Here is a 12308-nt window from a genome sequence, read left to right as displayed (position 1 = left end):
GGCATCTGTGCGTGCTCTTTCTCTCTTCCACTCCGTGCGTTTTCTCTCTCTCTCCGTCTCTCGCTCTCTGCGCGCACACACACACGCACACATTCCTGCAATCTGCCAATTGTCTGTAGGGAGTCCGCTCTAAAACAATAGACCCACACAGTTGGGCCTGCTGAAGTCATTGAGCTCTGGCTACAGTTTGGTATCCAGGCAACCGTATTGCTCCTCAGGGTAGGGTCACAGGAAGCAGCATCACCCAGACGAGTCAGCCAGTGAGTCCCAGACTGTGGAGAGGCAGCAACCCACAGGGCCTGTCTGGCTGATTGGTTGTGTCTCAACATGTCATATTCTGATAGTGGAGAATTTATCTTGTTTTTCTTTTTTTGTTTGTTGTCTCCCAGGTTGATCACCTCACTGTTGCTTATCCATCACTGCTCTCCTCCCAGTCCAAAGATCCAGGGTGTTGCCTCAGTTTATTGGGTTGGATTTCAACACCAGTGTTTTGAATCAGTCATCTTATCACAGTCCCCCACCCACCAACCTGTGCTAATCAATATGAACATGATGTTATATTGGCCAACTTACCACCCTGTTACAAGCTGTTTAGGATCCTTCACCTGTCTTTTATTCCCATCATGGTCAAGTTCCTGGCTAATACAATTTTGGCTGAACTATGAAAGACAGAACACATTTTTTGGAATTTCTTAACTTTATTTTTTGCCAGGAAAAAAGACACACTGAGATTAAAAATCTAATTTTCAAGTACACGTACAAGTACAACGTCAGAGGTGTCAAAAATAAAAGTAAATTCATGGTGTAAGTACAACACTAGCACATGGTATAACATAGTGGTTACATTTACTCCATTGTACCTAATGAGGTAGATAGACTGTGTTGTAACTGAAAAACACTAAAAACGTAACAAGAACCAACCACAAACTTGATCCAACCAACACAGAGTCAGCTGATCGTAAGACACGTACGCAGGTCTACTTTTTACTCAGATAAGTAACCTGTGCTGGAAGGTACTTTTGACACATCTGCACAAGTTACAAAGTTAAAAATTCAATTGCAGCAATTTAATAACAACGAATTGCCAGAACAAGAAAAGATGATCGTCAGAGCTTCACCTGTCATTGCTAAGTTCCATACTAGAGATGGGATTTATGGCTCTTTGAACAGCTCTGGATCATAGTGGCCCATTCCTTTCAAAGAGCCGTTCAAAAAACTGCCTCTTTTTAAATTATTTATTCAGTGTTAAGAATGTAACATTTTGACTCCACCCCTAAGTAATTTTGTCCAAACAACCGATTATCCTCCTGCTTCTAAAGACCGTTGCTGTCATTAGGCCACGTGCATAAAATGAATGAAAAATGAACGCAAAAGCCGTAGAGTGGCTCTCCCAGCTGTGACCCGGTTCCCATCATTCACTTCTGGCAGCCGTTCAAAAGAATCAGCTCATTTGCGAACGCACAACACTATTCCATACTAGTGCTATCACCTCGTCCCACCCACATGTAATCCATGAAGGGTAAATGTGTACCTGAGCAGTACGCCACGGCCACTCCCTCCGCTTGATGTAATGTTTATGTTAGTCAGGGCTGGATTGAGAGGGCGTGGGGGCCCCTCAGATATAGGTTGCTGTAGGCTCCCAGAGAAGACAAATCCCACAATAAAATTAGATAGATGGCGTCATAATTCAGAATGAGGAATGAGTATTATTAATAAGACTGAAAAAATCAAACGGCAGACTAATTTTTCAATTCTGCATCTTGTCACAATTCTACAATTATTGATCACCCACTCTGTCCAATCGGGGGCCCTCCTGACAGGTGGGGGGCCCTACGCTGCAGCCATATGTAGCCTGTGCTTTAATCCAGCCCTGATGTCAGCCTAACCCTGGATGGATGACATCAGGGTGAAAGTGCACAGAAGGCTTGCCACACACTTGATTGTCAACAGAATGTCTGTGGCAATACCATAGGCATGGAACTTGTTTATTCATTCACTCGTGTGTACACACACACACACACGCACGCACACACGCGTGTGCGCGCACACACACACACGCACGCACACACACACACACACACACACACACACACACGCACGCACACACGCGTGTGCGCGCACACACACACACGCACGCACACACGTAGTATTCCAGTGACCTACCGTATGACTTATCAGTAGCCCATTTTCATAAACATGCACACTTTTTATCTTCCTTGCAGATTGTCGTTATTCATATCCTTCACCATGGCAACAAATGTTGTGTAACTGGAAGAACACAGCGCAACTCAACCCTGAGACAATAATTCATCTTATTTATTGCTTGCATAACTTTTTTCATTTCTTTTTCAAAAGCAGGCAATCAACCGCCCTCATGCTCAGACTAATTGGTGTTTATTCAGGCTTCACATTGGACCACGGTGTATTTTCATAGTGCACAGGAGAGAGAGAGAGAGAGAGAGAGAGAGAGAGAGAGAGAGAGAGAGAGAGAGAGAGAGAGAAAGAGAGAGAGAGAGAGAGAGAGAGAGAGAGAGAGAGAGAGAGAGAGAGATACAGTTGATAGATAGACAGACAGACAGAGACAGACAGAACTAAATAGTGTGTGTTTTATGATAGATGCGGCATTGTGGCTGATAGCATCCAGATAACAAATATGTTGCATTGCCCTGTGAAGGGCTTCCCTTCCCTTTGCCCTATACAGCACTGTACTGTACTGACGCAACTCAACCGACATGGGATGGGACTTTGCATATGCCAGCGGTCAGCCTGCGGGCACTGCCCATCTGGGCTGGGTTAGCTAGCATGACTGTGGCTTCATTTCAACCTAGTCTCCTTGGCCGGTCAGTTAGCGGTGGGTGTGGTGGGGACAAAAGGCACAGTGTCAGTCAATGGCACACACACACACACATTGCACCACTCACTGCCTTGTTTTTGTGTGTGTATATATGCAAGCTCTCGTTACTATGGTTAGGACATGTTGTTAAACATTAAGCTTGGAAGAGAGAAAAGAATTTGTTGGAGAAGAGGTTGGGATTGCTACGGATCAGGATGTGCTTAAGCAAAACCATATTTGCAATTAAACCAAGGACCCCGGCGTTAAAGGAAATTTCACATCTGAGCTCAGTGAGAATCCCTCCTCTCTGGTGATTCTTTCTTTGCATTAAAGTTTATTTACATTTCCACTTTTCATGAAGCAATAATGTATTTATTTTTGATGCACTTCTACAGGGCCGCTGACAGCTTTGGCTGGGCCTGGAACAAAGTAATCTGAAAGCCCCCCCCCATTCAATACATCAAATGTAATGCAGACCAAGTTCTGGGCACCCTCTTTTTCTGGGGCCCATGACAACTGAAGCCCTTTGCCCACCCCCACACACTTGGAGAGTTGGATCAACATTGTGGGTATGAAATTCAACATGCTAGAGATGAATCAACATTAACATCACTATACATTACATTACATTGCACTTAGCTGACGCTTTCATTTTATTCAAAGCGACTTACTATAATATAATATTTGTCAGGGTATTGGTTACAGTCCCTGGAGCAATGTGGGGTTAGGTGCCTTGCTAAAGGGCACCTCAGCCATGGATATAGATGTAGGGAGAGGTCAGGGGGGATTAGAAACTGCAACCCCTAGATTGAAAGATCAACTCTCTAACCACTAGGCAACGCTAACATACTCTGTGCATCTGTTATATGAATCACATGTCACCCTCCTGTAGTTTATTAGTAACCCAAACAAACCAGACCACACAGACACAACACCAGGACACAAGCTGTGCTGCTCATCCACTGGTTTTTAATAGGGAAATTAAAGACAGCAACACGTACAATACAGTACAGTACAGTTCAGTACATACACTTGGCTTTCAAAAAGCTTACTATACAAAAAGAACAACAGGTTACTGCCATGGTCGTCGTCATAAATGATTAAACTAGCTGCACATTCATTCGAGAATGTTTTGTCTTTTTAGTGTTTTCAGGATTTTTTCCCTCTTTTCTGTGCTTTTGTCTGGAGTTAGGTATGCAAATGTGGGTGGGCCGTTTCTAGCCATTTTTCCTCCGACAGCTCCACCAGAACGAGGCCTAGTTGCCTTATCAGCAAAACAAACATCATCCATCTCGTTATCCAGCTACAGTGTATTCCACAAACTGGTACGTCACTCAGTGTGCGGACACGTGCTCACGTACTTACTGTACGTGCATGCATTGCAGACTCCATGCACACACACACACATATACACACACACAAACACACACACACGGACACACACACACACACACACACACTGAGTACACATTGAGATCGACAATAATGATCCAACGTCAAAATGTAGCCCCAGGACGGCAGTTGTGCTTGATTGAAAGCAGCCTCAAGAAAAAGGTGGGCCCTGCCAATGTTGGCTTTTCGCAGACTGAGGGGGGGAAATTAAACAGACGAGTCAATGGAAAAACACGGGTTTCATTTCGAACATAACCTGTACAATTAACAGCAGGACTGAACCTAAAAAAGCATGACCTTTAGCTAGGAAATATAACATGAAACTCCTGAGGGTTTATTTAATACTAGGCTGGTTCCTTTGACCACAATACTGCTACTCCCCCTCCCTATTTTCTTTTACACACGTTTGTATTGGGGAGGGTGTCTCGGGACTTATAAGGTCACTGTGCCAGGGGAAGAGATTTACGGTATTCTGCGAGATTATGTAGGCCATGTAATCCTGTGTAACACCGGGAAAGCGCTGTGAATTCCCACGGAGCATGTTTTTCAGGGTGGGCCAACCCACAGCTGGGGGCTGGTACCTGGAAACAGCTCCAGCATCTGTGTAGAACATAGCGTAACACCTTCCCGGTGAGAAGGGACATGTTTAAGGAATGTGAGTAGGCGAGAAGTACAGTACGCTAGGGTTTGGGGTGCACGCTTTTGAGTGGCTAACAGGGTTGTTGTAAGTGTTGAAGCTAGCGCAGCACTGATTGGAGGACCATCAGGAAGCAAAGGGGTCTCTTAACAGTTTTAAAAGGTGGCTTTTTATTGGCCGTGCTGGCCTAAAGGGAAGGAGAGGGTGACTTATGCGGCTATGATGATTGGGCGGTAGGGGCAGCGGAAGGCGACTCAGGGCTGGGTGGCCGAGTTAGGCTCCGCCTCATAGATGTAGCTGCCGACCCCACCGGTGTTCACTCCTGCAGAAAGACAGACAGAAAGACAGACAGACAGAGACAGACAGACATGCATCAGGAATTATATATTGCAAACAGTCCCATTTGCTGCACGAGGCCTAAGGGCAGTTCATATACACTGAGTGGGTGGGTTATTGGTGTAGTCGTAGTACAGTAGAGTACAGCAGAGACACTTGATTCCAAAGGAAATGAAATCATTTATCAAACATTGCATATGGCACTCACTGCACAGATCAAACATATAACACACATTTGTAATACATAAAAACATTAACTTCAGAGGAAGGAAACGTGCAGGTATGGTGTGTACATTGGACCATGTCAACGTAAGAGTATCATAAAAGAAATAAGAATCCTGAAAAGAATCTTTAAAGCTCCAGCAAAAGCCATCAATAAAAACGAGGACCATTGATCTAAATGAATAAACAGACAGACAGGCAGACATCCCAACACAAACATACACAGACACACAGGATAAATGTGGAGTTTGTAAATAAATATTCACTTATGTTATTTGGGATTACGTGACAAATAGCTCAGGGCGCCTGAGAGCATTAAGATTAATGGTCCGGAATGGTATGGAAATTACTGTGACAAAGATTGTTTATGTTGGTGGTTACATGTGAGGAGGAGAATGAGGGCCACAGCAGACTGATGCCTGACTAATGCATAAAGAGAGACAAGGACGCCATCTGGTGGGGAAAGTGTAGAAGCTCATACCTTTGGGGCCAAACAGCACAGCGTAGCAGGGCTTGTGGCAGTATGGCTGTCCATCATGCTGGAATACAAATGAAATTATTCTTATTATTCATTAAGGATGACATATGCACAAAAGCCTGAAAATAGTCAGAATGGTCAACGGAGCACAGTGTCAAGATGTTTTCTAACCAAGATATACGGTATAACTTTACAGAGCTATACATTTATTTTAAACATTAACCCCTTAATGCAGAGCCTCTGTTACCAAAGACTGTATTTGAGTGTCTTCAGCAAAGAGTGAATAGTAAAAGGCTGCCCAAAGTAGAAGTTACCATCTCCTTTTTGAAAGCGGGCAACTGATCTGTTAACTTTTGTGGGGAAAATGCTGCTAAAAAAACTTACTTGACTTTAAGTCTAGGGGGGCTGGGTTGGTTAGGGGCAAGGAAATTATTCTGCTCACTAATGAGAAGAACACATCAGGCCAACACATGGTTCATTTCACAGAACATTACTGCTAATTCAGAATATTGTGTGGATGGTGTCAAATGAATGTGACAAATATTTGTCAGTTCGAGGCACTCTGTAATTAAAATGCCTTTATTTACGTAGAGCTTTAGAGAAAAAGTGTGTCAAAAAGCCAGTGCTCAGCCCAAAATGTTCTCTCTTGCTCTTAAAGGCTTTGCCCTGACATTTCCACGCCTTTGCATGTCATGAGAAATGGATTTTAATTCAAAGTACATGGAAGTCCTTGTCAACAAGCCTTCAGTAATCCAGGGACTGGTGTAAGGCTGCAAAACTTTAGTATAGATAAAAGTTCAGAAAACACTGCACAATGAATATTGTTCTTTTTTTCTTTTTAATTTATTGGAGTGAGAATCTGATTTGAATTCCTTTGTATGTCTAGTGCATGGGACAATCCAGTAGATCTTAGACTTAGACAGGGACCTACCTCTGCATGGCTTCCAGCAGAGAGCGTCTTACTGCACCGCTCACAGCGCAGGCACGGCCGATGCCAGTCCTTCCCCAGCGATGTCACCTTCTCCGCTACACACACATGCACACACACACACACACACACACACACACACACACACACACACACACACACACACACACACACACACACACACACACACACACACACACACACACACACACACACACACACACACACACACACACATGCACACACACACACAAAGTCAAAAACCACAACAACAACAACAACAAATCTTTCAATTGCATAATACAGATACAGTCTCGATCCATTCAGACATTTTTTGAAAACTCACCAAAGTAGACCTTCTTGTTGCACCTGGGGCACATGTTTGCCTCTCCCGCAAAGATGGTCACACCGCCAGCTACAAAGAAGAAGGAGAAACACATTTCTTTTGATGAGAAAAGTAAAATGTATGAATCACACAATTATATGGATCAACTCCAGCTACAACCTTTACCGTGCATAGACATGGCTTGAACCTACACAAACTGAAAACAACCTAATACACTGCAGTTTTAAATAAACAATATGTTCACTGCCATTTTCTCTCTTCTTACTAACATAACCTCTAAAGTGACACGGGAGGTTAAAAAGCAACACTCAAAAAGATATTGCTGCAAGATGGAACTCGAAGTAATCAAAAGGAAACTATGTATTTGTGAACAAACTTGCAATAAACTATTGAAAAAATTGCTGCGTGTCCTTTCTTCTTGAACTCTCCTCCTCATCCACAGATGGACAGGAAGCTGAATGACCTTTAGTCTAATGGCGGACATGAGAAATGGCCATCTGACTGACCAAGCCCCTGGACTCACTCCCTCACGATGCGGTCACTTGGTCTGCAACCTCATTCTCATGCACGCAACACTTCTCCAGAAGCATACTCAGCTTCGTCTCAAATGAGTCTGCCTCTCAGTCACTTCACTGCCCACTCGTTCCTCCAAAACATCTGTTCTACTATTTTGAATGTACAGTATGAAAAAGTTAACATCTACGTACATCAGCGGTCCTCAACCTTTTTTTGAACAAATACCCTCTTGACTTCATCATTAGTCTGCCAATGTCCCTTTGACCTCATCATAAGCCGTTCAATTTAGTATAAAAAATGAAATAGGCTACTGCCCCCCCAATGGCAAATGAGCAACCACCCTCTCAGCTCCATCCTTCTCAAGGGCCCCTCCGATGGCTCCCTAACTAGGGAGCTGTAGACCCCTGTTAAGACACTCATCTACATCATCTACTGGACATCAGTATTCCAAAAGCCTGGCTCAGAAGCAAGCCAGGTGAAGTTAACCTAGGGCTAGTGGGGAATCATGTAGCCCCTTAATGCGCACCGTACCTCCAGTGGCACGCTTTAATAGTCATTGAAATGTAACTACCATAGCACTACAATACTATGACAGTACACAGGGCCTTTGGTAATGCACCACGACTTGGTCATTGCCATACTGGTAACAACAAATGTAGCCTATAAAGCCGCGTCTTAAGGGGTTAATAGAGGAGCCTTGAGTCCTCATTTATTTCACTAAATGACACATGTGGTCTATGTATCAGCAGGTTTACCACGTCCTGTAGGTTAACTTTAGCCAGGTTCATCACTTAACCACGCTCTTGGAATACTCCCCAGCTAAACCCAGTGAACTTGGACTGCATCACAGTCACTGCTGGGAACATTTATGTGATGTCACTACAGTCATGCAACGCTACCCATCGCTTACAAACAAACTATTACAACAGCCTTTTGTATTATGTTGGGTTGGGTTGTGTTGTGTTGTGGCCTCCGCTAGCCAGTGTGCTGTGGGGACGGCCGGTTAGTCACGGTACCTTTGGAGGGCCCCTTGGGGGGGACGGAGGCCAGCTTTTCCACCGGTTTGGGGGCACTCGCGGGGACCGGGGCCGAAGTGTTGTTGGCGGGGGTGTCGTAAATGAACGAGCCGCCTACACCCACACCTGCAGACAGGATCACAGACATACATACATCAAACCTAACCTACACACATCAAGACCATGACAAGGACATAAACTACTGTATGACAAAAGCATGCAACATTACTTCGACATTACTCTCTAAGAACTAATACAGCTAAAGCAATGTTTAAACCCTGTTTGGTGTTCCTCAGGCTGATTGTAAGGCTACATTTGTGGACACATTTACAATTTAGAGCGTTTTGAATTAAAGACTTATGAGAGACAATTTAATATAAAGGCTGTAGTTCTTCTTCTGATCATCTTGTACTATTGTACTCCATTGTAGCACACTGGCAGTTCAGTGTGTAGTACAGCTCTTCTAAACCGTTTTTGAACATAATGCCCCATTGACCTCACCAGAGGTCTCCCAACGCCCCCTTGACCTCATCATAAGTCTACCAACGCCCCTCTCAGTTTTGAAAAAACGAATGCCCCTAAATGGGAACTAAGCCCCACCCCCACTCAGATGTATCTTTCTCAACGCCCCTTATGGCTCCCCAGCGCCAGAGGGGGGAGGGAGGGGGGCTGTAGAGCCCCCGTTGAGAAACAGTACTGTAGTGCATAGTTCAAAATAAGCCATGACAAAAGGCTTTTAAGTCTCCATTTTCATGGGACAAAAGCACCACATGTTTTCTGTCCATCTTCATCGCGTCTCTATTAGCACGTCTCTGGAAACACATGTCCTTCAGAGACCTTTCCCCAAAATAACCCCCAAACATTCTCAACGTCTTCGCTCTTTGAAAATAAAAAAAAGGGCTTTCGAGAAGATGTCTGTTTCTCTGTTCTTCATCCTTCATAGCTCATCTAAACTGGAATTGGGCCCTGTGTCCTGTCTTTCCATGCCTTTCCATGAATTTGCTGGAAAGCGGCGCGTTGCATTCTGCAGCTGAATGGACCGGGTGCCAAGCAACAACGGCAACAAACTGAAAAGGAGGCCAACCTATAATTGTGTCCATACAGCGTTGCCTTAGACCAGAGAGAGAAGAGGTCCAGCACTAATGGTGACCGACTGCTGCTGCTGACAATGTGATGGACTATTGGGAAGAGCACGCCGAGCGGAGCTCCTGCTGTGCAGTAAAAGTGTGCCAAATGACAGAGGGAGGGTGGAGGCAAGAGGGACTAGGGGTGAGGCAATATTGGGATTGCTGCTGATGTTTTGTTGTTGTAATGATCCATGTGATATGTCGAGTGGCCATTGGGTGGCGCCATTGTGCGTGAAACAGAAAACCAGAGAAGCTGAGAATTCTGATTACACGGTGAAGAATCAGAAACCGTCAAAGAGGGAGGGAGGGGGTGTGGATGGGTGGTGGGGGGTTGAATGGGATGTTTGGTGTTTCATAATGTTACATCTGCATAAGTCTTGGAGGAAGCAAGTTAATTAGCTCTATAGGGCGTTACGTAAGGCAGTAAAATCTTAAATAGAAACATAAATAGGCAGAAAGCCAGAGGCACTGTTTGACAGACAAACAGAAAGACGGATAGACACAGACAAACAGACAGACAGACAGACAGACATTGTAGTGCTACTCCCAGTGCAGACTATACAGTATTCTTACCTTTTGGTCCGAAGAGAGCAGCATAGCATGGCTTGTGGCAGTAGGGTTTTCCATCATGCTGAGAAGGAGAGAGACAGAGACAAAGAGAAAGAACAGCGAAAATGGGATTACAACAATAAGCATAGCAGAAATGCTACATTGTCATAAACATGCTACATTGTCCTACAGTAAAGCCTACATCTCTTACAGTCACATGCAATATTTATGGTACTGAGCTTTGGCACCAGTTACTGTGCAGACTTTTCAACAGTCAAGCTGTTGGTGGAATAGCCAGCATTAGGAATATGTGACTGTCATCATTGGAAAGGCTATTTTGTCAAGTTTTGCGTGAATTGTGATATGAACATTCTAAAAGCATAACATGTACAGTTGAAACAACTGTAGAACTTACATTCACAGCACAGAATAACTTTATATTTTCAGGGAAGCTAGTCAAGGTGGTAGGTGTTTGTTGTCAATGTGGGTGCATTGACAATAAAATACCTGGGGGAAACCCTGCTATGAAACTACTGATGCTATTAAGGCTAAATAATATCCAGATCCTTTCAATGGCAATGCCATATAATTCATGTTTTGAATGGCAGACATTTGCCTTTGTAAACACGTGAAAATAGATGTACATGTATGACGTTCATTATGTCTAACACTTAAATGTCTAACACTTAAATCAATACTTTGCTTCAGTTTTAATATTCTCTGCATCGTGTCCATGTTTTTCGCCCAGTGTTCTTTTCAGATAAGTCTCGACCATCTCATACCACCACCGATGGAGCCATTACAACAAACCATCCAAGTCAGTAGTAACCCATCCAAGTTAATGATGCCCATTGCCCATTGCACACACATGATGTCATGGGCTGTGGGTGTGCAATGGGCAGCCAGACCTTGTGCCATGGCCGCTGCCCAAATAGTGAAAAGGAACTGGGTGGCACCCATGATAAAAACCATGATGCCAACACAATAGGGGGATATGGCAGCTCCATCAGAAAACAAACAGCCCTCTTGCCAAGATACAAATCATGCAGGAAAAAAACAACACCGTTTTATATGGAAAGTGTAATAGATTTGAATACCAGATTAGTTATTTTAGTTGTGTTTTATGTGTGTACTGTATCCTGCAGAGTGTATGATTTATGACTTTCTGTGTGTGTGTGTGTGTGTGTGTGTGTGTGTGTGTGTGTGTGTGTGTGTGTGTGTGTGTGTGTGTGTGTGTGTGTGTGTGTGCGAATCTGTGTGTGACCATCAGCCTGCAACAAAGTGCATGACTCATGATAACTAAATGCTTTTGTTTATACATTATGCATATGTTTGTGTGTGTGTGTGTGTGTGTGTGTGTGTGTGTGTGTGTGTGTGTGTGTGTGTGTGTGTGTGTGTGTGTGTGTGTGTGTGTGTGTGTGTGTGTGTGTGTGTGTGTGTGTGTGTGACAAAGTGAAAGCCACAGTGTATGTGCACCATCCATTACCATTGTGTGTGTGTGTGTGTGTATTTATGTGTGACTTGGCACTTCATGAAAGTGTGACACAAGCATCATGCTGTATGACTGTCCATGTGAGTGCTGATGTCATACTGCATTAGTAAGTGTTTTTGTTTACATGTCTCTGGGTTTGTTTACATGTCTTGTGTATTTGTTTACACGTCTCTGGGCTTGTGTGGGAGTGACACAAGACTCTGACTTTGCATCTGCAAGAGATAAGAGAACGTCTGAGACTGTGAAACACAATGCGAGTATATGTGTGTCTCTCTCCCTCTCCCTCTCCCTCTCCGTGAGTGTGTAGTGACATAACCACCCCCCTGCATGATGAGATGCACAGGAGACAAGCGGATACAGGGAGGCAGTGGGAGATGGGTGTAAAATGTAAGAAAGCTGGGAGAAAACCAGGAGAAAGCCATCAGCTATGGCCTGA

The 12308-nt window shown here is 44.1% G+C and overlaps 1 protein-coding gene across 1 annotated transcript in view; it reads right to left on the bottom strand.

The window, feature by feature from the left end:
• Positions 1–3780: 3780 nt before the first annotated feature.
• The window catches only part of crip2 (cysteine-rich protein 2), a 34707-nt gene continuing 26179 nt past the window's right edge, over positions 3781–12308 (bottom strand). Inside the window, exons 3-8 of the mRNA XM_063184599.1 lie at positions 10405–10462; positions 8705–8830; positions 7173–7241; positions 6830–6924; positions 5902–5959; positions 3781–5184 (exon numbers count right to left, since the gene is read on the bottom strand). Of these exons, the coding sequence (XP_063040669.1) occupies positions 5117–5184; positions 5902–5959; positions 6830–6924; positions 7173–7241; positions 8705–8830; positions 10405–10462 (474 nt within the window). The 3' untranslated portion in view covers positions 3781–5116. The remainder of the gene's footprint in view (positions 5185–5901; positions 5960–6829; positions 6925–7172; positions 7242–8704; positions 8831–10404; positions 10463–12308) is intronic.

Source organism: Engraulis encrasicolus, chromosome 19 (assembly GCF_034702125.1).
Source record: "Engraulis encrasicolus isolate BLACKSEA-1 chromosome 19, IST_EnEncr_1.0, whole genome shotgun sequence".
Taxonomy (NCBI): Eukaryota; Metazoa; Chordata; class Actinopteri; order Clupeiformes; family Engraulidae; genus Engraulis; species Engraulis encrasicolus.
Note: the sequence above shows the minus strand (reverse complement) of the source record. Positions and strands in the feature narration are given on the sequence as shown.